The sequence below is a fragment of the Dermatophagoides pteronyssinus genome, unplaced genomic scaffold (genome assembly GCF_027571235.1).
Source record: "Dermatophagoides pteronyssinus isolate colony J.1.1.1.1 unplaced genomic scaffold, Derpt_VIB-CSIC_2022.12 sq0003, whole genome shotgun sequence".
NCBI classification, from domain to species: domain Eukaryota; kingdom Metazoa; phylum Arthropoda; class Arachnida; order Sarcoptiformes; family Pyroglyphidae; genus Dermatophagoides; species Dermatophagoides pteronyssinus.
Genome location: NW_027461527.1, coordinates 904,376 through 929,121, shown reverse-complemented (window position 1 = coordinate 929,121; position 24,746 = coordinate 904,376). Strand labels below are relative to the sequence as shown.

The 24,746-nt window shown below is 29.3% G+C and overlaps 4 protein-coding genes and 1 pseudogene across 10 annotated transcripts; 3 read left to right on the top strand and 2 right to left on the bottom strand.

Moving 5' to 3' along the window:
• Nucleotides 1–18: 18 nt before the first annotated feature.
• LOC113797890 (salivary peroxidase/catechol oxidase-like) lies at nucleotides 19–2,985 on the top strand. The gene is made up of 6 exons (XM_027348350.2): nucleotides 19–500; nucleotides 559–871; nucleotides 934–1,310; nucleotides 1,366–2,235; nucleotides 2,300–2,801; nucleotides 2,870–2,985. Exons 1-6 carry the CDS (start codon nucleotides 23–25, stop codon nucleotides 2,925–2,927), a joined length of 2,598 nt encoding a protein of 865 aa, XP_027204151.2. The 5' UTR covers nucleotides 19–22; the 3' UTR covers nucleotides 2,928–2,985.
• A 60-nt stretch (nucleotides 2,986–3,045) lies between these two features.
• Nucleotides 3,046–5,434, top strand: LOC113797903 (ATP-binding cassette sub-family F member 3). Its single transcript, XM_027348364.2, has 2 exons — nucleotides 3,046–5,055; nucleotides 5,112–5,434. Exons 1-2 carry the CDS (start codon nucleotides 3,152–3,154, stop codon nucleotides 5,350–5,352), a joined length of 2,145 nt encoding a protein of 714 aa, XP_027204165.1. The 5' UTR covers nucleotides 3,046–3,151; the 3' UTR covers nucleotides 5,353–5,434.
• On the bottom strand, nucleotides 5,349–7,857 carry LOC113797895 (putative ATP-dependent RNA helicase DDX10). The gene is made up of 2 exons (XM_027348356.2): nucleotides 6,972–7,857; nucleotides 5,349–6,913 (listed from the first exon to the last, which is right to left on the bottom strand). Exons 1-2 carry the CDS (start codon nucleotides 7,773–7,775, stop codon nucleotides 5,420–5,422), a joined length of 2,298 nt encoding a protein of 765 aa, XP_027204157.1. The 5' UTR covers nucleotides 7,776–7,857; the 3' UTR covers nucleotides 5,349–5,419.
• A 175-nt stretch (nucleotides 7,858–8,032) lies between these two features.
• On the top strand, nucleotides 8,033–13,097 carry LOC113797843 (transient receptor potential cation channel subfamily M member-like 2; annotated as a pseudogene).
• A 1,622-nt stretch (nucleotides 13,098–14,719) lies between these two features.
• On the bottom strand, nucleotides 14,720–24,746 carry LOC113797999 (very long chain fatty acid elongase 6-like). Of its 7 annotated transcripts, none has more exons than XM_075825070.1 (9): nucleotides 24,025–24,746; nucleotides 23,340–23,544; nucleotides 22,816–23,256; nucleotides 21,618–22,722; nucleotides 20,198–20,349; nucleotides 18,686–19,890; nucleotides 18,237–18,434; nucleotides 17,772–18,162; nucleotides 16,573–17,673 (listed from the first exon to the last, which is right to left on the bottom strand). In XM_075825070.1, the coding sequence occupies exons 2-4, from the start codon at nucleotides 23,440–23,442 to the stop codon at nucleotides 22,505–22,507; spliced, it is 762 nt and encodes a 253-aa protein (XP_075681185.1). In that variant the 5' UTR covers nucleotides 23,443–23,544; nucleotides 24,025–24,746; the 3' UTR covers nucleotides 16,573–17,673; nucleotides 17,772–18,162; nucleotides 18,237–18,434; nucleotides 18,686–19,890; nucleotides 20,198–20,349; nucleotides 21,618–22,504. The 7 variants fall into 7 exon arrangements, with proteins under 7 accessions (XP_075681184.1, XP_075681181.1, XP_075681183.1 ...); XM_075825071.1 differs by having other exon boundaries at nucleotides 23,340–23,540; nucleotides 24,025–24,715; XM_075825072.1 differs by lacking the exon at nucleotides 24,025–24,746 and having other exon boundaries at nucleotides 23,340–23,769.

Below are 24,746 nucleotides of genomic sequence, written 5' to 3'. Positions count from 1 at the left end.
TTGATTTCAATTTTTTTTTCTGATGAACATCCTTTTTCAGAGAATCACAGTCACAATCAAAGATTCAAGAAACAAAAAAAAACACGTTTTTTCAATAATTTCGGATAATTTCTTTCTGCCGGTTATCGAATTGATAATGATGAAATCATTTATTTTTCGATCAATTTTTTTATTCATATTATTGTTATCATTGTCAATATTATCATGTAATTCACAACACATTTTTCAATTTACACAAAAATTTCCATCAATTCAACGAAGTCGATCGACGTTTGTAAACTTCGTAAATCAACATCGTACACCGAAATTATTGCGATTCAATAATGATGAACGACGATCAAATACCATTAGTTCTCGGATAGATTCATTATTATCGCCTCGAAAAAAATGCGAAATTGGTACATGTCAATTTTATTACAATTGTGCAAGAAAAACATCATCACCATCAAAATTCTGTGAGATGAATAATGGTTTTTCCGGTGTTTGTTGTCATGATAATGGTAAGCTTATAATTATCATATTTTTTCAAAATCAATTATTCAATTATACAAAAAAAAGTTTCGCATTTTGGCATAGGTATTCCAGAAGTTCGACGATTAACGACAACTTCGAATTCAATTAAACCAAAAGAAACTACAAAATTATTAACTCAACCAACTGTTAATTTAGCCAATTTTGAATCGAAAGAAGCTCGTCAAACTATACAGGATCTTGTATCGCTTGAAAATGAATTGCGACGAAATGATCTTGAACCGAAAAGTGGTACACAAGAATTTTCTCATCAAAATTTTTTCGGTGGTAATCAATTATCATTGAAAGAAATGAATGATGCTACACAGGCATTAGAAATGTTTATCAGCTTTGTTAAAAGGTTAGCTATTACAAATTCCGATCGAAAAAAGACCAATTTTATTCCTTTTCTTTCCCTTACAGCCAAAACTTGTCTATCGACGATATTCAGTCTAGTAACCTGAATATTCAAGACATTTCTTCATTGGCAGGTCTTTGTGAACCGAATCCGGTTTGTCAAAACATTCGATACCGAAATCCTGACGGCACTTGCAATAATCTTATCTATACAAATCAAGGAAAAGCTGTCAGTACTTTTACTCGATTGTTATCACCTGATTATGGCGATCGTATCAATGAGCCAAGACGTGCAATGGATGGAAGTGAATTGCCAAATGCACGACAAATTTCAATGCATATTTCACCGGAATCACAAATTGAAAATGATTTCTATTCAACAATGTTGATGCAATTCGGTCAATTTATTGATCATGACATCAGTCGAACAGCCATTACTCGAAGTAAGTATTGAACACTAGAAATTGAACAGAGTAAGTAAAAGTTTTCTTTGAATAGCTCATGATGACAAACGTATAAGTTGTTGTGATGAAAAAGTTCGTCAAAATCCAAAACTTTTACATCCAGCCTGTTTCGTCATTCCAGTTCCTTTGGATGATTTTTTTCTTCGAGCTGAATCACAGACTTGTATCAATTTTGTACGATCAGCACCAGCTGTCAATCCTAAATGTAGATTTGGACCACGAGAACAGCTAAATCAAATATCATCATATATTGATGGTGATCACATTTATGGACCATCATTGCAGCAAGAATCTCGACTTCGTCAATTTCAAGGTGGATTAATGAAAGTAACAATGTTAAATCAACGACAATTTCCACCCACCACTTCGAATCGAAATGAAGGAAATTGTCAAATTCCACGTACATCTAACATGAGTTGTTTTTTGGCTGGTGATATTCGTGCAAACGAAGTCGTTGATCTTGTTGTTTTGCATACAGTATTCCTTCGTGAACATAATCGAATTGCAACCATATTACAAAATATGCATCAAAATTGGAATGATGAAACTTTGTTTCAAGAAACAAAACGAATCATTATAGCCGAATTACAGCACATTATCTATAATGAAATGTTGCCACTAATTCTCGGACCAAAAACCATTGAACATTTTGGATTAAAAATTCGTGATGGTTATAGTGATTCCTATGATCAGGCTGTAGATGCTACAATTTTAAATGAATTCAGTACAGCAGCATATAGGTTACATTCATTAGTGAATGGTATATTGAATCTAAATTCACCGGAAAATGAGATTATTGCTCAAATTTCATTGAGAGATGTATTTGCTAATCCATCTTTATTATATCAACCTGGTGTATATGATATGCGAATAGCCGGTCTAATTGGACAAGGCATGAAAAATTGTAAGTTTCATGCAATGCAACAAATGAGATTATCTGTTTTATTTATTTATCTGTTTGTTTTTAGTTGATAATTTTTTCACACGAGATGTGACCAATCATTTGTTTCAAGCACCGGGCAAAAGATTTGGACTTGATCTAGTTGCATTGAATATTCAACGTGGTCGTGATCATGGTATTCAAAGTTATGTTAAATATCGTGAACTTTGTGGTCTTTCAAAAGTGGAATCGTTTGCTGATCTTCGTAACGTGTTATCAAATCCAACCGTAGCCGATGTTCTTAGCCATTTATACAAACGAGTAGAAGATGTTGATTTATTCATTGCCGGAACATCTGAACAGATTTTACCGGGTGCTGTTGTTGGTCCAACGTTTGCTTGTATTATCGGTGAACAATTTCGACGTACCAAAGAAGGTGATCGATTCTGGTATGAAAATGGTGGCATGGAAACATCATTCACGCCAGGACAATTGGCTGAAATTAAAAAGATTTCTTTGGCAAAAATTCTTTGCGATAATAGTGATGTCGGTATTATGCAACGATTCGCATTGTTAATACCGTCGGTCAGGTAGGTCAATCGAATATTGAGTTAATCTGTTTTGATTTAGTTACTAATTTAACATTCCGTTCGACTAGCAATCCGAAAATACGATGCGATCAATTACCATCGATTAATCTGAATGAATGGATTTGAATTTATTATGTTTTTTTCTTGTTTACAATGAATAAAAAATTAACTTTTATTTCATAAATGTTCTGTATTTATATGCGCGGCTCAAGATTTAAAAAACTATTGCAACCCAACATTCCCAATCGATTTAGGTCAATGTAGCCGATTGATGCAACGTGCCAGAATTTGATGATCATTTTTCTAATTTAAATTTTTATTATCGATAGATTTTTTGTAAAATTCTTAAAATGGCTGCAACCGAAATCATAAATATCGTACAGGCACAAATCCCCGATATTGATCAACAATTGTCCGACTATATTACCGGTGTATTAACATCTGATACATTTGCTTCAGCAAAAGATATCAAAGAAGCAGTTGGTGAAATTTTCATCTCATGTTTTAATGATGCATTCAATCCGAATCCACCTAAATCACCGGAAAGTTTATGTCAGACTATGTGTGATAAAATATTCAATATAATTCGCGCTAATAATGAACTAGACGATGATGATGATGATGATATTAGACTTAGTCGACCAATACACATTGGTTCAACTGTTGATGATGAAAAAGAAGAAGAATGGAAATCAATATGGACAAGCGGTAAAGAGGTTGAATCGAAAGTTGACCAGAATAAACTTCGAAAAGCCGAAGAGAAGCTTAAACAAAAAGCAGAACGACGAGATGGTGTAGGTCCGACAACTACTGAAAATACAACCATTTCGAATGTACAGGCATCGGCATCACAATCATTGTCCAAAAAATCTAATCGACAAGAAGAATCGGGAACGAATCGAACCAAAGATATTAAAATTGAAAATTTCGACATTTCATTTGGCAGTCATGTGTTATTGCAAGGTGCTAATTTATCATTAAATTATGGTGAACGATATGGGCTTTGTGGCCGTAATGGTATTGGTAAATCTACTCTATTAAAGATGTTATCCACTGCTCAATTGGTCATTCCATCACATATCCGAATACTACATGTAGAACAAGAAGTAGTTGGTGATGATACGACCGCTTTGGATTCGGTTCTCGAATGTGATACTGTTCGAAAAGATCTACTTGAACGTGAAAAAATCTTGTCACAGAAATCATCGCTAACCGATAAAGAAACTGAACAATTGAATGAAATTTATCACGAATTGACCGCTATCGAAGCTGATAAAGCTCCAGCTAAAGCTGCTACCATTCTTCTAGGTTTAGGTTTTACGCATGAAATGCAAAAGAATGCAACTAAAACTTTTTCTGGTGGTTGGAGAATGCGTTTAGCATTGGCAAGAGCTCTGTTTTCAAAACCTGATCTTTTGTTGCTCGATGAACCTACCAACATGTTGGACATGAAAGCCATTATTTGGCTCACCAATTATCTAATTAATCATTGGACTTCAACCTTATTGGTCGTATCACATGATCGAAAATTTCTTTCCGAAGTACCAACACAAATACTTCATTTTCATTCTCGAAAAATTGATTGTTATCAAGGAACATATGAATCATTCATGACAGCTATGACTGAAAAACTTAAAAATCAAGAACGTGAATTCGAATCACAACAGATGTATATCAAACATACACAAGAATTTATTGATCGTTTCCGTTATAATAGCAAAAGAGCGTCATTGGTACAAAGTCGAATTAAAACATTAGACAAATTAAAGATTGTCGACCAGGTTGAAAAAGAATCCATAGTCGTGTTCAAGTTGCCTCAGCCTGAAAGTTTATCGCCACCGATTCTTGAATTAACTGAGGTAAATTTTGCCTATCAGCCTGGCAGTACAATTCTGAAAAATATCAACCTGAATGCCAATCTACAATCACGTATTTGTATCGTGGGTGATAATGGATCGGGTAAGACTACGTTGCTTAAATTATTGATCGGTGATTTGAATCCAACCAGCGGAGTACGACATTCACATCGTAATCTGGCTATCGGTTATTTCACTCAACATCATGTTGATCAATTACCAATGAATCAGAGCCCATTACAATTTATGGCCACTCAACAGCCTGGAAAATCGGCTGAACATTACCGAAAATATCTAGGAGGTTTCGGTATCACTGGTGATCTAGGTTTACAATCACTACAATCCTTATCCGGTGGACAAAAATCTCGTGTAGCTTTCGCAGCCATGACTTTGACAAAGTAAGTTTGTTCCTTTTTTAAAAAATTTTTTCTAATTAAATTTCTCATTTTTATAGTCCTCATTTATTGATAATGGACGAACCAACTAATCATTTGGATGTCGAAACAGTCGAAGCATTAGCTAAAGCTTTGAATGATTTCAGTGGTGGTGTTATACTCGTAACTCATGATCAGAATATGATACAAAAAGTTTGCCAAGAATTATGGCATTGCACTGATGGTACAATCAAATGTCTCAAAGGTGGATTTGAAGAATATAAAGCGATTATTTATAAAGAACTACAAGAACTTGCTTAAATTATTTAAATTGTATCGTTATTTAATTTTAACAACATTAAAAAAATCAATGAAATAATGAATAAAATCAAACATTTAATAATTGTTGGGCCATTTGTTCAAAATATTCTAAATTTTCACTATTGTTTGATATATTAAATTTCTGTTTCTTTGATGATTTTGGTTTACGGAATTTTTTCCGCTTCGTTGTTTGTACTTGCAGTTCACTACTTTCGTTGTTTTCAGAATGATTGTCTGAATCGTAGGTCTTGGAATCTTTGCTACCAAATACTTTATCTGGATCGGGCAAAGCATCAATATATTGCTGAGTGACAATTTGATCCTCATCATCATCCTCATCGTATACGTCTTCGTTGTCAAGATATTCTTCCTCCTCATCATTATCATCATCATCATCATCATCTGATTTTATTGAATTCTTTCTTTTTCGCATTTCTTTCATTTTCAATTTTTTAGCCAAATGCTTTTCTCTAATCAAATCTCGATACAGTTTTTTATCAATAATATCTTCTTCTTTCATGATTTGTTTAGCCAATTCGATATCGATACCAGTTTCCATTTCATCCAATTTTTTCGTTAATTCTGTTGTTTGTTTTCGTAGTTTACCTTCCTGTATAGCATTGCATTCATCATCAAATTTTATCTTTGAATTTAACGGAATATTTTTCTTTAACAATCTTTTTGAAATAGCAGCTTTCGTAAGCATCTTTTTTCTTCTTAAATTATCTATTTCTGTGTGGGCAACATCAGTATTTTGATCTTGAAATTCGTATGTTTTCACTTGATACAAATCATCAAAATCACTGTCACCGTCATCATTCTGTTCGCTCATGGCTATCGCATGATTCGTTGGTTCGATTTCGATATTTTTTACTGAGGGTTGATTCTTCAAACGAGCACTCATTTTACGTTCGATGAAACGAACACGAGGCGCTGTTAACAAGCCAAACGATCGGGCATATCGTTCGACATCAAGCATTTCGTATTGAAATACATTTTTGTCTTTCATCATGAACACTGATTTTAAATAGGCTTTAAATGCACGTTGAGCTGATTCTTTCAAAGATACATGTTTGGCTAATAATGCTTCGGCTTTTCTCTGAATCGATGACAATTTCTGAGGATTTACTTGGATTTTTTCTAATGGTACTTTTTTCTGTTTCAATTGTTCAACCATAGATTGTTCTTCACTTGGTGCCAACACTAATAATGATTCTCCATTTCGTTCAAAACGAGCTGTACGACCAACTCTATGTATATAGGTGTTTGTATCTTCGGGACAGTCTAACTGAACTACCCAATTAACGGCAGGAAAATCTAAACCACGTGCAGCGATATCCGTTGCGAATAAAACAATTCTCGATGATTCACAAAACTTGTCATAGATTGCCATTCGTTTCATCTGATGTAAGGTACCATAAAGTGCAAGCAATGGAATCCCCGGTCGAAGTTGACAGAATAATTCATAGATAAATTTTGCTTGTTTACAAGTGGATATAAATACGATGATTTTGTGTCTGGTGTGTTGTCGAAGAAACGACCATAACATGTTGATTTTATCCTAAATATTAACACACAAATAAATTAGAAGTTATAAATTTTTTAAACAAAAATCTCACCTCAATCGGACAAACAATATAACTTTGAATCAGGCTATCCGGTGTAGCATTTTTTTCATGTTCATGCGAAGAAACATAAACTGGATCTTTAAGGCTTAACCTGGCAAGATCTTTGATCGATTTGGTTTGTGTTGCCGAAAATAATAAAGTTTGTCGTTGTTTTGGTAAATTAGATATAATTGCATTCATTGTTTTAGCAAATCCAAGATCTAAAATTCGATCCGCTTCGTCGAGAATTAAAATTTTCAAATTGTCACAATTAAAAAGAGGATTCTCGTCCATATGTTGAAGTAAACGACCAGGTGTACAAATAATTATATTACATCGATCCATACGTTTACTTTCGAATTTCAAATCTTTACCGCCAATAATTAACCCAGCAGAAAAATCATGTTCGGACCCAATTTTTTTCAATACCTCAAATGTTTGATAGCTTAATTCCCGTGTTGGCGAAATGATCAATGCACCAACACCATCGAACGCTGTCCATTTATTTCGATATAAAAGTTCGAGCATTGGGATTAGGAATGCTAACGTTTTACCCGAACCAGTCTTAGCCGCTCCAAGTACATCATTACCGGTGAGAGCATAACCAATAGATTGTCGTTGAATGTCGGTTGGTGTAATATAGTTGTTTTTTGCTAGTCCACGTTTAGTTGTCATTGAAACAGGCAGATCTTCGAATCGTTCAAATCGAGACCAATCAAATTGATTGATTTCGGTTTTAAGCAATTCGATTTCATCTTTATCATCGTCGGTTTTAGTGCGGTAATTTTTATTTAGTTTTTTTGATTTAATTTTCATGATTATCGCTAAATTGTCGAAATTCAAGCGTGAAAAGAGACCACGCGAGTAGCACACGTGACATGTTTGATGCGTTATTCATAGAAGACAGGACGAATGGTAAATTTAAATTCATGGCGGATTCAATACACCTGTCATTCGTTGTTCAAGTGTTTCGAATTTTTGAATCTTCTGATCGATAAATTTGATAATTAATAAAAACAGTTTAATGATAAAAAAGGTTAAACATGCACAGGTGTTTGTAGGCTACTGTTTTTTTCTGGAAATCAATCGCAAAATGTCAGGTTTGTCAGTTATCTACAAATCTATTAGTCATAATAGCATCGATTGTTCAGGATGAATAATAGCCAAAATCCAATGAATGACGAAGATGATGAAATTTATCTGAGTCAAGAATCTTCATCGGCTGAGCCGAAAAATTCCTTAAAACTTGGTACCAGTTCAGGAACTGGTGGCTTTCAATCAATCGTCAAACGAATACAATTGGCAGCACGAATTTCGCAACAAGGAAATCAACACGGTGATTGCTATGATGAAGATGCTAAATTGAATACATATCTTAAACAAACAAAATTAGCAACACGTCGACGTTCACGACGTTCTGGTTCGATATTTCCGCTTCCTACTCCACTGCCAACACCTTTAACAGGACAATTAAATACCATACAAGAATCACCATTTGAATTTCAACAAACAAGACCATCATTCATTTTAGGTGAAATTCATTTTCTACACAAAGATCATCAATATGATGTAAGTGTTAAATTTGAAAAAATTTGATTTAAAATAGCTCATCTCATTTTTTTTAAAGTTCAAACCATTCGTCGCCCTCGAGCCACATATCACATTGAATGATTTATCACGAATATTATTGGAAGAATGGCAACTTGAAATGCCCAAAATTGTCACCTTAATTGTTACAGGAAAATCACAAAATTCGCGATGGAAAAATGAAAAACAAATCAAAAATTTTCAGATTGGAATAGCAAAAGCGGCCATGTCTACCAATATGTGGATTTTGACTAATGCTGTTAATGGCGGCGTAACATCTTATGTTTGTTCGGCAATCGAAAGAGAATTTCAAAAAGCAAAATTGAAAGGTCGACTTTATCAACAAGTAAATTCTTTTCATTTGATCGGAATCGCTCATGAAAATCATCTGATTTATGGACGAAAACTTTGTTATATCGAAAATGCATTGGTAAGTTTGATGTTTTTTTTAGGGGTTATTTGACATTGTTTTATCTGGTATGCATCGATTTTTTCGATTCATTTAGAATTTATTTAACATTGAAAACACTGGTTTTAATGATGGTCATCGATTTGAATTGAATCCTGATCATACAAATTTTATTGTGTTGAAAAATTTTCCCTACAATAATGATTTTATTATGAAATTGATCGATTTATTCAACATCAAAGATTGTGTTAACAATCATGACCAAAAACAATCGGAACATACAAAATCAGCAAAAAATTCTGATGAAAATAATGCCGACACACCATTTGTTTCGATTTTGATTGATGGAGAACCTGAAAACATACAGCTTGTTTTACAATTAATAAAGAAAAGAATTCCGGTTGTTGTATTACAAGGAAGTGGTGGAATGGCCGATATTGTTTCGTATGCTTATGCTAGAATTTTTGATTCATTTGTTGATTCCATAGACAAAGATTATATTGACAAAAATGTAAAACCATTGTTGGATAAGAAAATCATACAACAATTTAATGAATTAGAAGATGAAAATAAAAACAATGAACGTAATCGAATTTGTCAACAAGTTATTGAATGTGTTTGTCTTACAAAACAACATCGACGACAAGATGGTCGTGAATATTTAATCTTATTGGATACATACAATATTAATCAAGGTAACCTGACAAATCTTCGTGAATATTTATTGAATGCTATATTGAAATCTAAACATCGTAATGTTGATCGTCCATATGGTGAACAATTTTCCAAAGATTTTGATTTGATTGTTGATTGGAATTGTGCTACGGTTGCACGAAATGCTTTATTTTCAATGAATTCAGTCAGTTTAAATGGACTGTTGAAATCAAAATTTTTAGGCATTTTGACTAGGCAAGATCGTGAAGAATTTGTTGAACTATTTTTAGCTAATGGTTTTCAATTACATAAATTTTTGACACCATCAAAATTAAGCCGATTATTTCGTATGATACATGATGATGAATTTTTTCATGCTGTTTGTTGGGAAACGGTTCTAAGTAAATCACCTGTCGATCGACAATCAAAATTTTTTATTGAAACCGATCTAAATTGGTTATTAGAATTTGGTACTGGATTACAAAATTTAGTCAAAATTAGTAAGTGATTTGTAGTAATGTTTGATTCAACAAGTTGATTTTTTTTTAAATATAGATGAACTTCATCTGAATGCTAGCGATTTCATTGAAGATTCATTGGTAGCCGAACGTAAAGCTTTAACATTGTTAACAATGTGGGCAGTGGTACAAAATCGTTATGAATTGGTTGAAATTTTATGGAAATATTGTGATCATCCAATACATTTAGCATTGATTATATCGATGTTTTTCGATAGATTATCTTGGCATGTTTATGATACGAATCTAAAATTTGAACTTGAACAACGATCAAAAACTTTTGCAAAATATGCATACGATGTGCTTGATCGTTGTTATCAGGAAAATATTTCGCTTGCATATAATGTGTTAAGAGAATCAATCAAAGATTTTAATTATATGACGGCTGTAGATATTGCAGCAAATGCTCGATTGAAACAATTTCTTGCTCATCCTTGCTGTCAAAAATGGTTGGCCAATACTTTTCAAGGAAAGATTCGTATACGTGAAATAACATGGGGTTTTTTTACTGTTCCAGTTTCGATCAAAATATTACTATGCAGTCTATTAGTATTTCCAATGTATATTTGGGTTCGTTTCAAAAATGATAAACCAAAAGATGATGATGAAGAATTCAGTGATGATGATGATGAAGAAGAAGAATTAGATGATGTATATGAAAATAATGCAAATAAAGATGGAACATATGAAATGAAACAGATGTCTTATGCTAATGAAGCTTTTGTTAATGATGGCGAAACATCCAAACCATCAAACATGAATCAAAACATTACATCCGATCGGAAAAAGAAACGAGAAGTATTCGTACAAAAACAGCCACCATTATGGAAAATGATAGTTATGATGTGGTCGGCACCTATTAGCAAATTTTATACATCATTATTTTTCTATGTAATATTTCTTATGGTAATTTCATTAGCAGCTTTGTATCCAAATTGTGGTAATATTATTCTCGATTCAATTGTTTGTAGTTGGTCATTGCTTATCGCAATCAGTTATATTCGACATGTTTATATTTTATTCATAAGATATTCATCTGTGGTAACTTTGTATACGAAAATTATTGAAATTCTATTAATTCTAACATTCACTGGATTTTTTTCTACCACCCGTGTTCTACGAATATATTTTTATCCAATTTATTGGCAAAAAATAATGATCGCATTAGCTGTTTTGTACTTTTATTATCGATTAATCTCGGTATATTTACCGATTTCACCAACGCTCGGTCCTTTTCTGTATCGATTTCGATTGATGATCACTGTGGATTTTGTCAACTATATGCGTATCACTACTGTTATATTGATTGCTAATTCTATCGCTATTCGATCATTACAATATCCATATGAAGAATTAACAATTGATTCAATTAAATCGGTATTTCATCAAGGAATAGTTTCATTATTCACTGGACCACCATCAGGCAAAATTTTGGTGACAAATGATCCGAAAAAACAAGCAGAATATTGTCCAAATAGTTTCCGTTCATTCGATAATTCTTCTATCATTATTGATTATCAAGATAATCAAGATACATTTATAATATATGTGTTTGTTTTTCAATTTTTCATCATACTAAAATTAATTCTTGGTCCATTATTGTTTTCTATATTTGCTGTAACAGCATCAAAATGGGTATCAGAAATTGATTCAATTTGGAAATTTCAACGTTATCAATTAGTAATAGATTTTGCTAATCGTTTATCGATACCGGAACCATTTAGTATTGTTTACTATTTATACATTTTATGTTATTATATTGCATATATTCTATGTTGCTGTTGTTATAGTCGAAATTGGTGTAAATTATTCGAACGAATTTATCAACAACGTAAACGAAAAAAATTCACTGAAAATGAAAACATAATTTCACCGGAAGATTGTCTTTATTGGAAATTACTTGCTGGTGAATATATTGTTGATCAACAGAGACAATTATCAAGAATAAATGAAAATGATGAATTAAATCATCGTCAATGGGATTGTATACGTGATATAACCGAAGAAATTGAATATGAAAAAAAATTATTACGTGAAATTAAAAGTAAATTATTTGAAATGGAAAAATTTATATTTCAACATTCGAAAAATGAAAATATAGTAACAAAAAATATTGATGGCAATGACATTGGTAGTAATCAACATCTTAATGTTGTTATTGATGATGATGATCATGGAAACAAGGAAATGAAATCATTACCATCATCACAGCCACCATCATCACCGGAGATAATCATTGAATGTTTATAATAATAAATGATCATGATTTAAGATAAGGTAGGTAATGTTGTTGTTATTTATTTGAATTTCTTTCTGTTTTCATTTAAAAAAAAAATTTCCTTTATTCATAAAGAGTTTAATATTTGAAATTAGTTCAAAACGTCATATGATGATACTGATTCAGGGCAAGCTATATTCTCATATTTTTTTTTTCGTGTGTATGTTGTTTGTGACTTCATTATGTTATTTATGCTATGTTATTTTTGTTATCTATATTTTTTGAAAATATTATTGCTCCAATTTTTATATTTATTCACTTGTTGATCTCAGCTAATTTTGTTTTTACCTGTGAATTTGTCATAGTGAACTTGATATTTTATAGGTGAATTTTTGTTTCGTAAAATATTCACCTCATTTTTTGTTGTTGTTGTTGTTACTATTTATCGATTCAATTTCATTTCCATTATTTTAATTCTTATTTTTTTTCATTTTTTTTAACCCGATACATTTATATAGGATCACATTGGCTAAAATTTCGAAATTGTCGATCGATCGATTGATTGACAATTAAATCGGATACATGATATCTACTTTCCTTTCGTTAATCTGACCAGTTTTTTCATTATCATTGTTGCACACATGTTCGATATGTTTTTATAAGATAATTTTTTTATCAATCCCCGAATGTACATCTGTGTTTGACAAATATAGATATTCGATACATTTAGTTTTGTCGAATGATAAAACAAACATAGCGATAAATTTTTCTAATAAAAGAAAAACCTATATCCATTCGAAAATATACATATTTTTTTCTCTCTTTTTTTTCACAGATGAATTGATCAACAATTAATTAAAAATTTTTTCTCTGTCCGTAAATGTTTTTTTTAATATTAAATAATCCATATACAGATTTCACTGTCACTATGTCATTATGTCATCAACAATTTAATCGGTAGAATAATAAGATGACCGATCAATAAATGAAGATCATTATCATAATGATCGAAGAAGATCATCATCATCATCATATAGATGATCATTTGGTCGTATAGTTGGGCCACAATGTCATCAGTACGTTGTGTTTTCTTTTTAAAAACGTTTTTCATTCACATTTAATTTTTACTCTTTAAGAGAATGGGAAAAAAATGAGACTAAATGAATACGCGCAACAAGTTGTTTAGGATTTTTGTTTTCTCATTATGATTTTAGCTTTATTGTGTTTCATTTTTTGTTTTCGCATTTTATTTTGATTTGTGATTTTACCACTAAACAAAACAGAAAAAAAACCAAGTTCAATTTTGCCTATTTATGATTTTTTGATTAAAACGTAAAAAAAATCCGTTAAATATATCAATGGATGAGAATGACATTAATAGAAAATTCATTGTTTATTTGGGTCTTTTTAGTTCGTTTGTTCGTTCATTGACGTTTGATGAAAATTTTTTTTTTCACGATTCATTTGCATGATGATCGTTTTTTTCGTCGTTGTTTACCACGTTTATTTTTAAATTTTTCTACAACAACAACAACAACAACTAAAAAAAAGTTCAAGATCAATCCATTTCACAATCATTTATAGGTTTTTGATCCAGTTTTTGTTTTTATTTGGCAGCAGCAACAAAAATCAATCAATATCAAATATCGATATCAAAATTAAAGAAAAAAAATCCATCGTTGATCATTATATATTATAAATATTTTTATTTACTTTCTTTTTTTTTTATTCAATTTATATCCGATCAATATTACAGTTTGGAGGAAGAACAAAAAAAAAACAAACCATTTTGTCAATCATCTTTTTGATTGAAAATAAAAAATCCAATTATGATAGTGATTTTTTTTTGCTTTGTTTTGTTTTGAAAAAAAAGAATTTACCGAAACTTATCAGTTCACAATTGAATCAATCAATTAATTAATTAATTAAAATAATTAAAAATTACAAATAATAATAATAATAATAATGAAAATGAATGAAAACAGAAAAAAAATTGAATCATGAATGAAAATAAATGACGACGAAGAGATAATGAATGTTGAATGAAAAAAAACAAACAAACGAACAAGCGAACGAAACAAACAACAAAACAAAAAAAAATGAAGGCAACGGTTTTTTATAATAATCGGTTGGTTTTTGTTTTTTTTTGTTCCGGATAATCATAATAAATAAAAAGAGAATAGAATAGGAATTTAACTTTTACATGTAAATGTTGTTTGTGTGTGTGTGTGTGTGTATGTGTGTAATAAATGAATTGAGATGAAATTGGTATAAATGGTAGGTAAAATTTAGAATACGATTCTATCCAAAAAAAAAAATTACAGCTATTTAGTGTGTTGTTTGATACTTTCCTTCATTGATATAAAGTATACTATAGACGTGAGTTATTTTTATTTCATTTTATAAAAAAAAAATTTGTTAACTTTTGTAAAATTACAAGAATTTTTTCATACATTCATTTATATGGGATAAAAACAAAAAAGATTTCGATTTAGTTAATTAATTTGTTTCCAGATTTATTTATTTATTTATTTTTCAATTAAATTAATATCGGGTTTTAAAACCGTTTTAATTTTCAATTGGAAAATAAGATTGTTTGGATATTGTGATTTATTTTTTTAAAATTTGATTATGGACAAAAACAAATATAATTTTAATCAATATGTTTTTTTGTTGATCGAACATTATTACTATTGCCAATGTTTGAATGGCTATTGTTTGTAATGATACTGTTATTATTGGCTGTTCGTAATGATTTACGTAGACCAATCAATGGAAATCTGGAACAATATGAAAATACAAAGAACTTGATAAATAATAGGAAAAAAAGAAAATAAATGAAAAGGCCACATAGTGAAGCAGATATTGAGGTATCACATGATCGTCCCGATTGTTTAATTAAATAGGCTTTTAGATTGATGTATAGGCCGAATATCATTTGGGTAATCTGCGATATTGTTATTGTCATTGCGATTAAACGTGAAATACGAAAACGCATCGATTTTAATGTATAATATGTATACATGGCCGTATGTATAGTGAAATTCATTGAAACCATCCAACGTGCCGTACCAGGTGCTTCACCAATAACAAAAAATGCATATGACAACGTTAATACATGATGGATCCAATGTAAAAATAATAAATTCTGTTTACGTAATATGATGAATATAGTATCACCTAATTCAATTACTTTTGACCAAACAAATAGCCAATACCAAAGTGTTATTCGTACATCACGATAATATGAACTTGAACAAAATGATTGATCCATTCCTTCCTGGGTAATAATGTGTATAAATTCCGGAAGACAACGGATTGTGCCACACAATGAAAACAATGCAATTGATAAATTCCATAAGGCCATAGGCAAACGCAGACTATATGGTTGCCTATTTCTCATTAACCAACGGCCAATAAATATGACCATTATGTATATAATGCTTACATATATCGCTATATACCAATGATCATACATCCATTGTCGTTGATAATCACGATTGAAATTTGATTCAAATTCAAAGGCAAATGGAAGCCCTGGATATTCTGACCATTCTGATGATATTGGTCTGCCAAATTTTAGATATATTTCATGTGTTATATTTATCGTATTCGCCACTTTTTCATTATTCAATGATGACATTGTTGGTGTTATTCTAGCGGCGGCAGCGGCATCAGCCACATTTTCATCATTCATCATGTTCGATTATAGATCGATGAAATTTAATTCAAAATTTTTTAATGGACGGCGTCTAAATTTTTTTTTTAAATACAATATTTTCGATTAATAAACAATATTTAAAAAACAAAAATTGTCCATTAAAACAAACAAGATGAGCAAAAATTTATTAATATAATTAAAAACATATGATGAAGATGATGATAATGTATCTTGACTTTGATTTTCACTGAAGAAAAAATTTAAAACAAAAACAAACAAATAAAATGAAGAAACAACAATGTTTTGACTGATTTGATTGACCCGATTTAAATGAGAATTGACTGAATATATTTTGTGTGTGTGTTTTTTGTTCGATTTGAGATAAATAAATATGCAGTGTGTTTGAATGAATGAATTTCTTTTATTTTATTTTTATGGAATAGCTCTTCTTCTGATAGAATCCTATTGTAGTCGAATCAAACGGTGGTGATATTAATATGGCACAAATACATTTTGTTCACATACACACACAAACAGACAGACACAAATTGTGAAAAAATAAAAAATAAAAACGGAATTGGGGGCGTTTATTAATTAATATTATATGTGACTGACGATATTTCCGTACAACTATTTTGTTGATATAAAAGATATATGATGATGATGATGATGATAAAATTTTGCGTCGGCGTCGTTTTTTTTTGTCATACGGAGAACGGCGTGGTTTCGGGGTTTATGGTTGGTGGTTTAAACTTTCTTCCTTTTTTTTGTGTTGTTTGTTCAAGCAGAATTTTTTTTTTTGAATAATTTTTCAGTAAATGTTGCTGGATTTGATGATAATGAGGTTGTTGGTGATGATGATGAACATGGGGTTATGTGTATGAGTCAATGTTTTTAAATTGTATGTATATGACTAATATATTTCACAAACGGATTTTAGCCGTTCGTTTTCTCAACCGTTGTGTTTTTTTTCTGTTGTTTTAAAAAATATCTATGTTATTTTTTTTCGAATTATTTAATAGAGAACACACGTTTACACCATACATACATACACAAACACAAATATATATAGGAAATATATCGAGATCGGCTCTAGAACGTGCTTTTTTATCTCCCTGTGTAGATTTTGTTTGGAAATGAAATGAAATGTTATTTTTTTTCAATTCATTTTCAGTATTTTTTCTGATGAGACACAAAAATCACATAGCATTATAACAAACCAAAAAAAAAAAAAAAAATTAATAGAAACATATATTGGTGGAAAATAGAAATAATCATTGAGAGAAAACATAACACACAAACTGAATGAAACTGAGATTGTGTGTGGCTTGTGTGCGGTTGTCGATTGATGGTAAAATATGCGCGACGGCAGTAACGGTAACGATGATGACAACGTTACAAGCGTCATGCGACAATTAATAATTTTCTGTTTTTTTTTAAATCACTATTCAAACAAATAAAAAAAAATAGTTTCATATTTTACGAATGACGGAAATATATAGAAACATTTTAACACAAGCGATTTAGGCTAAAGATTGAGATTAATGATAATAATTTGATGATGATGATGATGGTGATGATTGTTGTTTCGTTATCATAACCGTGATTTTTTTTAATGAAAAATTATTGTTCATTACCAGTGTTCTGATTAATTTGTAATGGATGACCTATTAAAAGAAATGATGATAAAAATAAAATTCAGAATTAGAATAAATAGCCAAAAAAAAATGTCAAAATTCTTTTCATTTTTTATTTCATTACTTACCAACAATGACAAAAGAAAAACAAGTTGAACAATATTATGTAATCATTTCAATCAAAAAAACGGATTACTAAGAATCCATGACTTTTATGGTAATTAATTTAAGTTTAATGTCGCCCACTTGATGATTTTTTCTTTCGAAAACAAAACAAAAATTCTGCTAACCAGATATTACTTTTTCAAATATATCTTTGTTGTTGTTGTTGATGATGATGATTATGACAAGAATTTTGATTGTTTATACCGATCGAATGATGAAAATTTTAAGGCATCATTTTTTACATAATTTATTGATGTGAAACAAAACAAACAAACAAAAAATTGCACCAAACAATGTCGAAAGATTTTTAAAGATTGCACGTTTATTCTTCTTTTTTTTTCAATAATTTGTAATCTATAAATATAAATATGATTAGAAATAATTACAAATATTTAAAAATATCAATAGATTTTTTTGTTGTTGTTTACCTTTACATTTTTCTTTTTATAGACAAAAACAAACAAATAAAAACATACAACAACACATATGGACTAAAAAAAAATTATATACAAATACAAGAATGACACGATAATATTGACGAGTCGGTTATTTTTCTGCAATTTCGGGTTATTTCGTTGATCTTGACGACGACGACAACAACGATAACGATGACGATCAGGTAATCACTTTGTATATTTATTTATTGATTTGAGTGAAAAAAAAGAGAAAAAAAAACAACACATTAAAGAATGTTATATGATTGATTAAATGGATTAAGATTTGATTTTATCAGTTTGAAATGATTCACATCAAAAAAAAAAAATCATCCATTTCATCATGAATATTATTGCAAAATATTCTTTCAAATTGCAATAACAACATGTATATAAACAAACAAACAAACACAAACACATAACATACACACACACATAAATACCGTCGTGTTTTCTTTAGTTTTTCGGGTTCATTCCGCTGATGATGATGATGATGATGATCCTTGATTGTCAAGATATATACAACAAAATATATACCATATACCATACATACACATATATACCGTATATATACACTGACGTAGGTGTTTTTTATTTTATTTTTTTTTTTGTTTCTTTGGTCTCTCGGTAGCCGAAATGTGTATATATAACAGCAAAAAATAAACTGTACCAATGGTGAATGGTTTGCCAAACGAAAGAAAGAAAAAAAGATTGAGATTTAGATAGAGTGAGAGACATATGCATTTAAAAAAAAACCATAGAGAAAGCGAGAGAGAGAGAGAGATTTTAGAAGCCAGAAAGATATATTGCTTTTGGCTTGATGGAAAACAAAACTAGATAGATAGTCTAATAGTCAGTCTCTTTTCATTTGAAATTTTTTTTTTTTTTTGATTTCATCTTTGGTTTTGGTGTGTTTGGCTGCTTTTTTATCATTTCTTCTTTTTTTTCTTTAAAAAACAAATTCCTATTTTATTGGGAAATTTATTTTTTTTTTATTTTGCTCACAAAATAATAAAATAAATTTCAAATTTTTTTATTATAAAATGTAAAAAAAAAATTTGTGGCTAAATGATATTTTCGATTGATGCGCCGATATTGAATGAATATTTTTTGTTGTTGTTATTGAAGAAAATGATTGCTGTTGACCTTCAATGAATGGCTGGAAATCATTTTACTTGACAAAACGGTAAATATGATTTTCCATACTTTTCTCTCAATCAAAAAATTGATTGAGAGGTTTTTTTTCTTGAACAAAAATGTCAATAATGATTATTGCTTTCGATTATCATCAATAGTTGTCGAATGTTGAAAAGGGTCGTATCTTGAGAAGAAAAAAAATTTCAATCGATTGATTCCAACTAAATTTTATAATGGCAAAAGTTTCTCATTTTCTTTTCTTTATTTTACAATGGAACATTAGAATTTCGAATGCACAACAACAAAAAAAAGAATGAATAAATGAATGGGATAATATCATCTTGAATGTGATGAACACATACAATTTTTTTTACTTTCGAAATTTGTCTCCAAAATTCGTAAATTTTTTTTTTGTTGCCTCGATCCAATCTATTCATTCATCGTCTCTCCACATTTTTTTTTTTTGCTGTTGTTTGTTTCTCTCACATTCCTTATTTAGGTTATTTACATGCTTATGATGTTTGAATCGAATGTTTTTTTGTTGTTGTTGTTGTTGTTGATGTTCATTTATGTTAGCCGATTATTTTAACGGTAATGATTATTTGACAAATAAATGTTTTTTTTTTTGAAAAAAATAACAAAATTAAGATATAATGGTCAATCCTCAATATAAAACATAAAAACAGTTATTTTGTTTCGAAACTTTTGCGAAATCAAATTAAGCACACACAAAAAAAAATCCCGTTATTATTATTATTATTATTATTATCTTTTTTCCTCTTTTTCACAAGATCATTAATATTTCAGAATGGATTTACCTTGATTATCATGTTAAAAAATTTTTTCCCGTTTTTTTTCTCTTTTATTCAAATTTGAATTTATTTACCATGGCATCTTTGGATTTTTGTTGTTGTTTTTGATGATGTCGATGATGATGATGAGGATGAGGATGAGTATCGAAATCGTAATTCTAATCGAAAACAAATAACAACATTGAATAATTAGGTAGCGGTATATATTGAACATAAGATAACAAAGAATATTCATATTCTAAACACTATTTTCCATACTACTACTACTATTTTTTATTTGTATTCTTCTCAACTGAATCTACCACTTCTATTACGATTATTATTCGAGCAATTCGAATTTTTTTCACATTTTCTTATGATCGATTGATGATCACTTTCTTTAACATTTTACCGGATTCGAATAACCGAATATTATTTTCATAGTAGTAGAAGTAGTGAAATTAGTAACAATTCTTAAAATTCTTTACTACTACTACTATTTTCTACAGATTGTTGAATGTTGTTGTTTTCATTTTTCGAATTTCATCATTGGATCGATTATAATGAAGGTGGATGGATTTGGCGCGAATATTTTTTGTGCAACAAAAAAGCATTGATTTTTTTTTGAATCCAAATCTAATAACAATAAAGTATGTGTCAAAATGTTTGTTGTTTTCCAAATGATTATCATCACAAGAAGTAATAAAATCCAGACAAATTTTGTTTCGGTAGCGGGTGGAGAAAGTAAAAACAATATCCAATTTCCATTTATCTAATTTGATAATTTAAAGTTGTAAGTGATCACAATTAAATAAGTAATTTTTTTCTATATTATCATTTTTTCTTTTGTCACACAGTTATCTGTTTTGTTTGTTTAACGATTGGAAAAAAACAGACAAACAACAAGAAATCCATATTATCATTGATTTTCAACAAAAGAAAACTAGATCGTTATAATTAAAATGACAAATTTTTTCCCCATTTAAAAAAATTATTTCCCATTATCATTTTTAACGTCAACGTAATCATTAGGTTAAGTTTATTTATTTTGACAATCAAACACATCGAATCTAATCCACTATTTCTTTTAAATCAGGTAATTCCTATACATAAATAATTTCTGTTAATTCAAATTGTCACGTTATTTTTTTTTCTTGTTTAGTTTGTCTGATCTTGGTTATTATTCATCATAATAACAATCTCTATAATGATAATAATTTTTGAAAGAAAACGTACCAAAAGATATCTAATTGTAGTTGTTATTAACAAGAAAAAAAAATGAAAAATATTTGTAATCAAACTAATTGATCAAATTTTTCCTATCCATCAAATATTGAATTTTTTTTTGTTTCGAAAATAAACAAGGTGAAAAAATTTTTTCAACAAATTATCAATTAAACAAAGTGGAAAAAACAAGTAAATTTTCACGTATTGACAATATTCGTACATTTAATTTGATTAAAATGATCAGAAGGGGAAAGAAAATTTTCACAAATTTTTTTTTTTTGTTTAAAATTTTGGCACATTTCTTCATTATTTTCACTGGAAAAAAGAAAACTTTGACACATTGAATAATAATCGGAAAAAAAAGATTGAAAGGAAGTTGACAGAAAGTGAAAAGATTCAATTTGCAATGGAATAGATGACAAATACAGTTGTTGTTGTTTTGTTTACTAAAAAAAAAAAAATTTAAATTGAAAAAAATTTTAAAATTTTGAAGAAAAAAAAATGTAAAACGTAGGTGGTGTTTATTGGTACTAAATTTGGTGCTGAAGAAATGACGAAAGAACGAAAAAAAAACAATGATATTTGATGGTCGTAGGCGTATGATTTTTTTTTATTCTTCTGGTTTTTTTTTAATTTTTGGATGGAAGGGTTATATTCCAAATGTTTAAACAGAGAAAAAAAATAATTCGCAATTCAAAAAAAAAGAAGAAAAAAATTAAATAACGAAATAATTAACAAGTGACAAGTGTATGTGTAAATGAATGAATCATGCAATGAAATGATTGTGTGTCTTAATATCCGGTGGTGATACAGGATTTTTTTCATTTTTGTCCCTTTTTTGTTGTTGATGACAAAAAAAAAAAGTTTTTTTTTTAAATTCAAGACAAACAAAAAATTGAATAAAATTGGAAATTCAAATAGAAGATGGCGCCTATTTTCTTGTTTTTTTTTAAGCCATTTTTGTTTTTTTTAATCAGATAAACGTTTTATTGCTGAATAAACATTTGTTGATCAATGTTTTAAACCAGGTTGATTAATTTTGATGGAATTTCTTTCATTTTTTTTTGTTGAATGTTAATCTTTTTTTTTTTTGGTTTCAAATTGAATTCAACTTTTTGACATTCGTATCCATACGAATAATGCTAATACAACGACAATAACAGCGATCGGTATAAGTATACCGATCATCCACCAACTAAGCTGTCCCGGACAATTATATTCATCAATATCATTACCACAATTATTATAACCATCACATTGTAATGATGATTCAATACAACGGCCATTATTACAATCATAATTTTCATCGCAATATAAATCTTTTTCTGTTTGTATGTCAAAAAAAATGTTGAAACAAAACGTAATCAAAACGTAAATATTAAATTAGTAATCTGATAATTGATATATTTTTTGTTTACCTTGATAAAGTGTAATGGCTAAATCAAAACCAGCATCAAACGGTGAAACACCTGAATCTGGTTTATATTCAATAATGATTGCAGATGGATTGGTACGATCAACTAATGTAACTACCTCTTTATATCTGGATCCTTCACGTGTTTCATTATTCCATATTTGTGGACGAGGATTACTAGCCGAACGAAATGTAATAACATCATGTTCATTCAATGCTGCTTTACGAAATGTTAATATTAGACCGGTACCGGCTGGACTTGATACAATCAATCGACATTGATAATTTTCAGGTACATTTACTCCTTGTATAATATTTGCACCAATATTTAAAAATGATGTCCATTCTGGTTCAGTTAGATTCAATGCAATTGTATGATATTCATAATGATTATCATTCAATATTTTTGTATCCATATTCTGATCACAGTAATGTGGTATTAAATCTTTATTTTAAAAAAAATAAAATAAAATCATTTTTCATAATAACCAAAAATATTATTTAAAAAAATCAATCGAATCAACTTACTTGAAATTTTTACCACATCAACTGATGATAATAAAAAATTAATGATTATGATCAAAATCATTAATACAATATTTGACAATTGAATGATTTTTTGTTTATACATTTTTTTTTGTTTTGACTTGCTGTTGTTCAATACAAAATCAGAATTCTGATTACTTGTCGGATGATGATGATGATGATGATATTCTTAATTAATCAAATCTTTCTTTTATGTAAATAAAAAAAACAATTAATTATCATTTTCGACAAAGAAAAAACAAAAGAAAAATTCTCAACCACACACACACACACAGACGATTATAAAATCATAAATATCAATTTAAAATTTAAATTTTAAAAAATTTCTTTAAAAAAAAATCAACGAAACATCAATGTTTCTCGAAAAGAAAAAGAATATATTGACTTGATATGAACTGGCTGCTATGAATGACTAGTTTTTTTTATATTTTCAAGAAAAACTAATAAAAATTACGGTAAATTTCTATTCTGCCAAATTTTTTTGATTTTCTTGTAAATGGAAAATGTGTAGAAAAGAAAGAAAAAGATTTCTGCAAAGAAAATTAAAATTATTTTATCACAAAGATGATGGTATTAAACAAATGGAAAATTTACGATTAAACATAGAGACGGGAAAATAAAGAGATTTGAAATCACCGAACACACACACACACACACACACACTTACGAAACAAATATACAAAACAAAGATGGATTGAACAAAAATTTTGGCTTGAATCCATGGTGATGCCGATGATGATGATGATGATGAACAGTGTGAAACATATTTATTTTGTTGATCTCTTTCTTTCTTTACATCAATTTATCAGAAAGAATTGAACATTTCTTATTGAGTTTTATTTTTCTTTTCTCGAGAAAAAACACAAACTTGCATTTAAATCAAAGAATAAATTGATGATAGAAAAAAGTGGTTAAAGAAGAAGAAGAAATCTATGAAATTTTCTTATTCAAATTTTTTTATTTATTATGATTATCATAATATTTATCTGAAGCTTTTTCTCAAATTTTATAGCAAATGAATGAATATAAAAAAAGTTGATGTGGTTATAAAAATACGTAAAATTCAATCAACAATCATTATTATATTTGGTTTGAATAACGATATGGATTCTCTAACGACGATGATGACGATCACTACCAAATGAAATGATGATGATCTATGTTTACTTTGATTAATATTTATTCGGTTTTATATCCTGGTCCTTTCTTTTTTTTCATATATTCTCATTTGCGTGTATTGGATTTTCTTTCTTCCTTTTTTTTTCGTTGTATGGACCATTCGTATTGTACTTGCGCGAAACTTTAAATTCAATTTTTTTTCTCGCCTCTTTTTTTATGATTCTGTATTCTGATGTTTTTTTTTGTTGCGATTCTGTATCCTGTGTTGTT

What these genes read in the sequence shown, in the direction of transcription:
- LOC113797903 (XM_027348364.2), top strand. Translation starts at nt 3,152, where the DNA reads ATGGCTGCAACCGAAATCATAAATATCGTACAGGCACAAATCCCCGAT. An exon ending in GCAGCCATGACTTTGACAAA is followed by an intron (nt 5,056 to 5,111) that starts GTAAGTTTGTTC and finishes TCATTTTTATAG; the next exon opens with TCCTCATTTATTGATAATGG.
- LOC113797890 (XM_027348350.2), top strand. Translation starts at nt 23, where the DNA reads ATGAACATCCTTTTTCAGAGAATCACAGTCACAATCAAAGATTCAAGA. An exon ending in TTTATCAGCTTTGTTAAAAG is followed by an intron (nt 872 to 933) that starts GTTAGCTATTAC and finishes TTTCCCTTACAG; the next exon opens with CCAAAACTTGTCTATCGACG. An exon ending in TTGTTAATACCGTCGGTCAG is followed by an intron (nt 2,802 to 2,869) that starts GTAGGTCAATCG and finishes CCGTTCGACTAG; the next exon opens with CAATCCGAAAATACGATGCG.
- LOC113797999 (XM_075825069.1), bottom strand. Translation starts at nt 16,045, where the DNA reads ATGATGAATGATGAAAATGTGGCTGATGCCGCTGCCGCCGCTAGAATA.
- LOC113797895 (XM_027348356.2), bottom strand. Translation starts at nt 7,775, where the DNA reads ATGAAAATTAAATCAAAAAAACTAAATAAAAATTACCGCACTAAAACC. An exon ending in ATATTGTTTGTCCGATTGAG is followed by an intron (nt 6,914 to 6,971) that starts GTGAGATTTTTG and finishes GTTAATATTTAG; the next exon opens with GATAAAATCAACATGTTATG.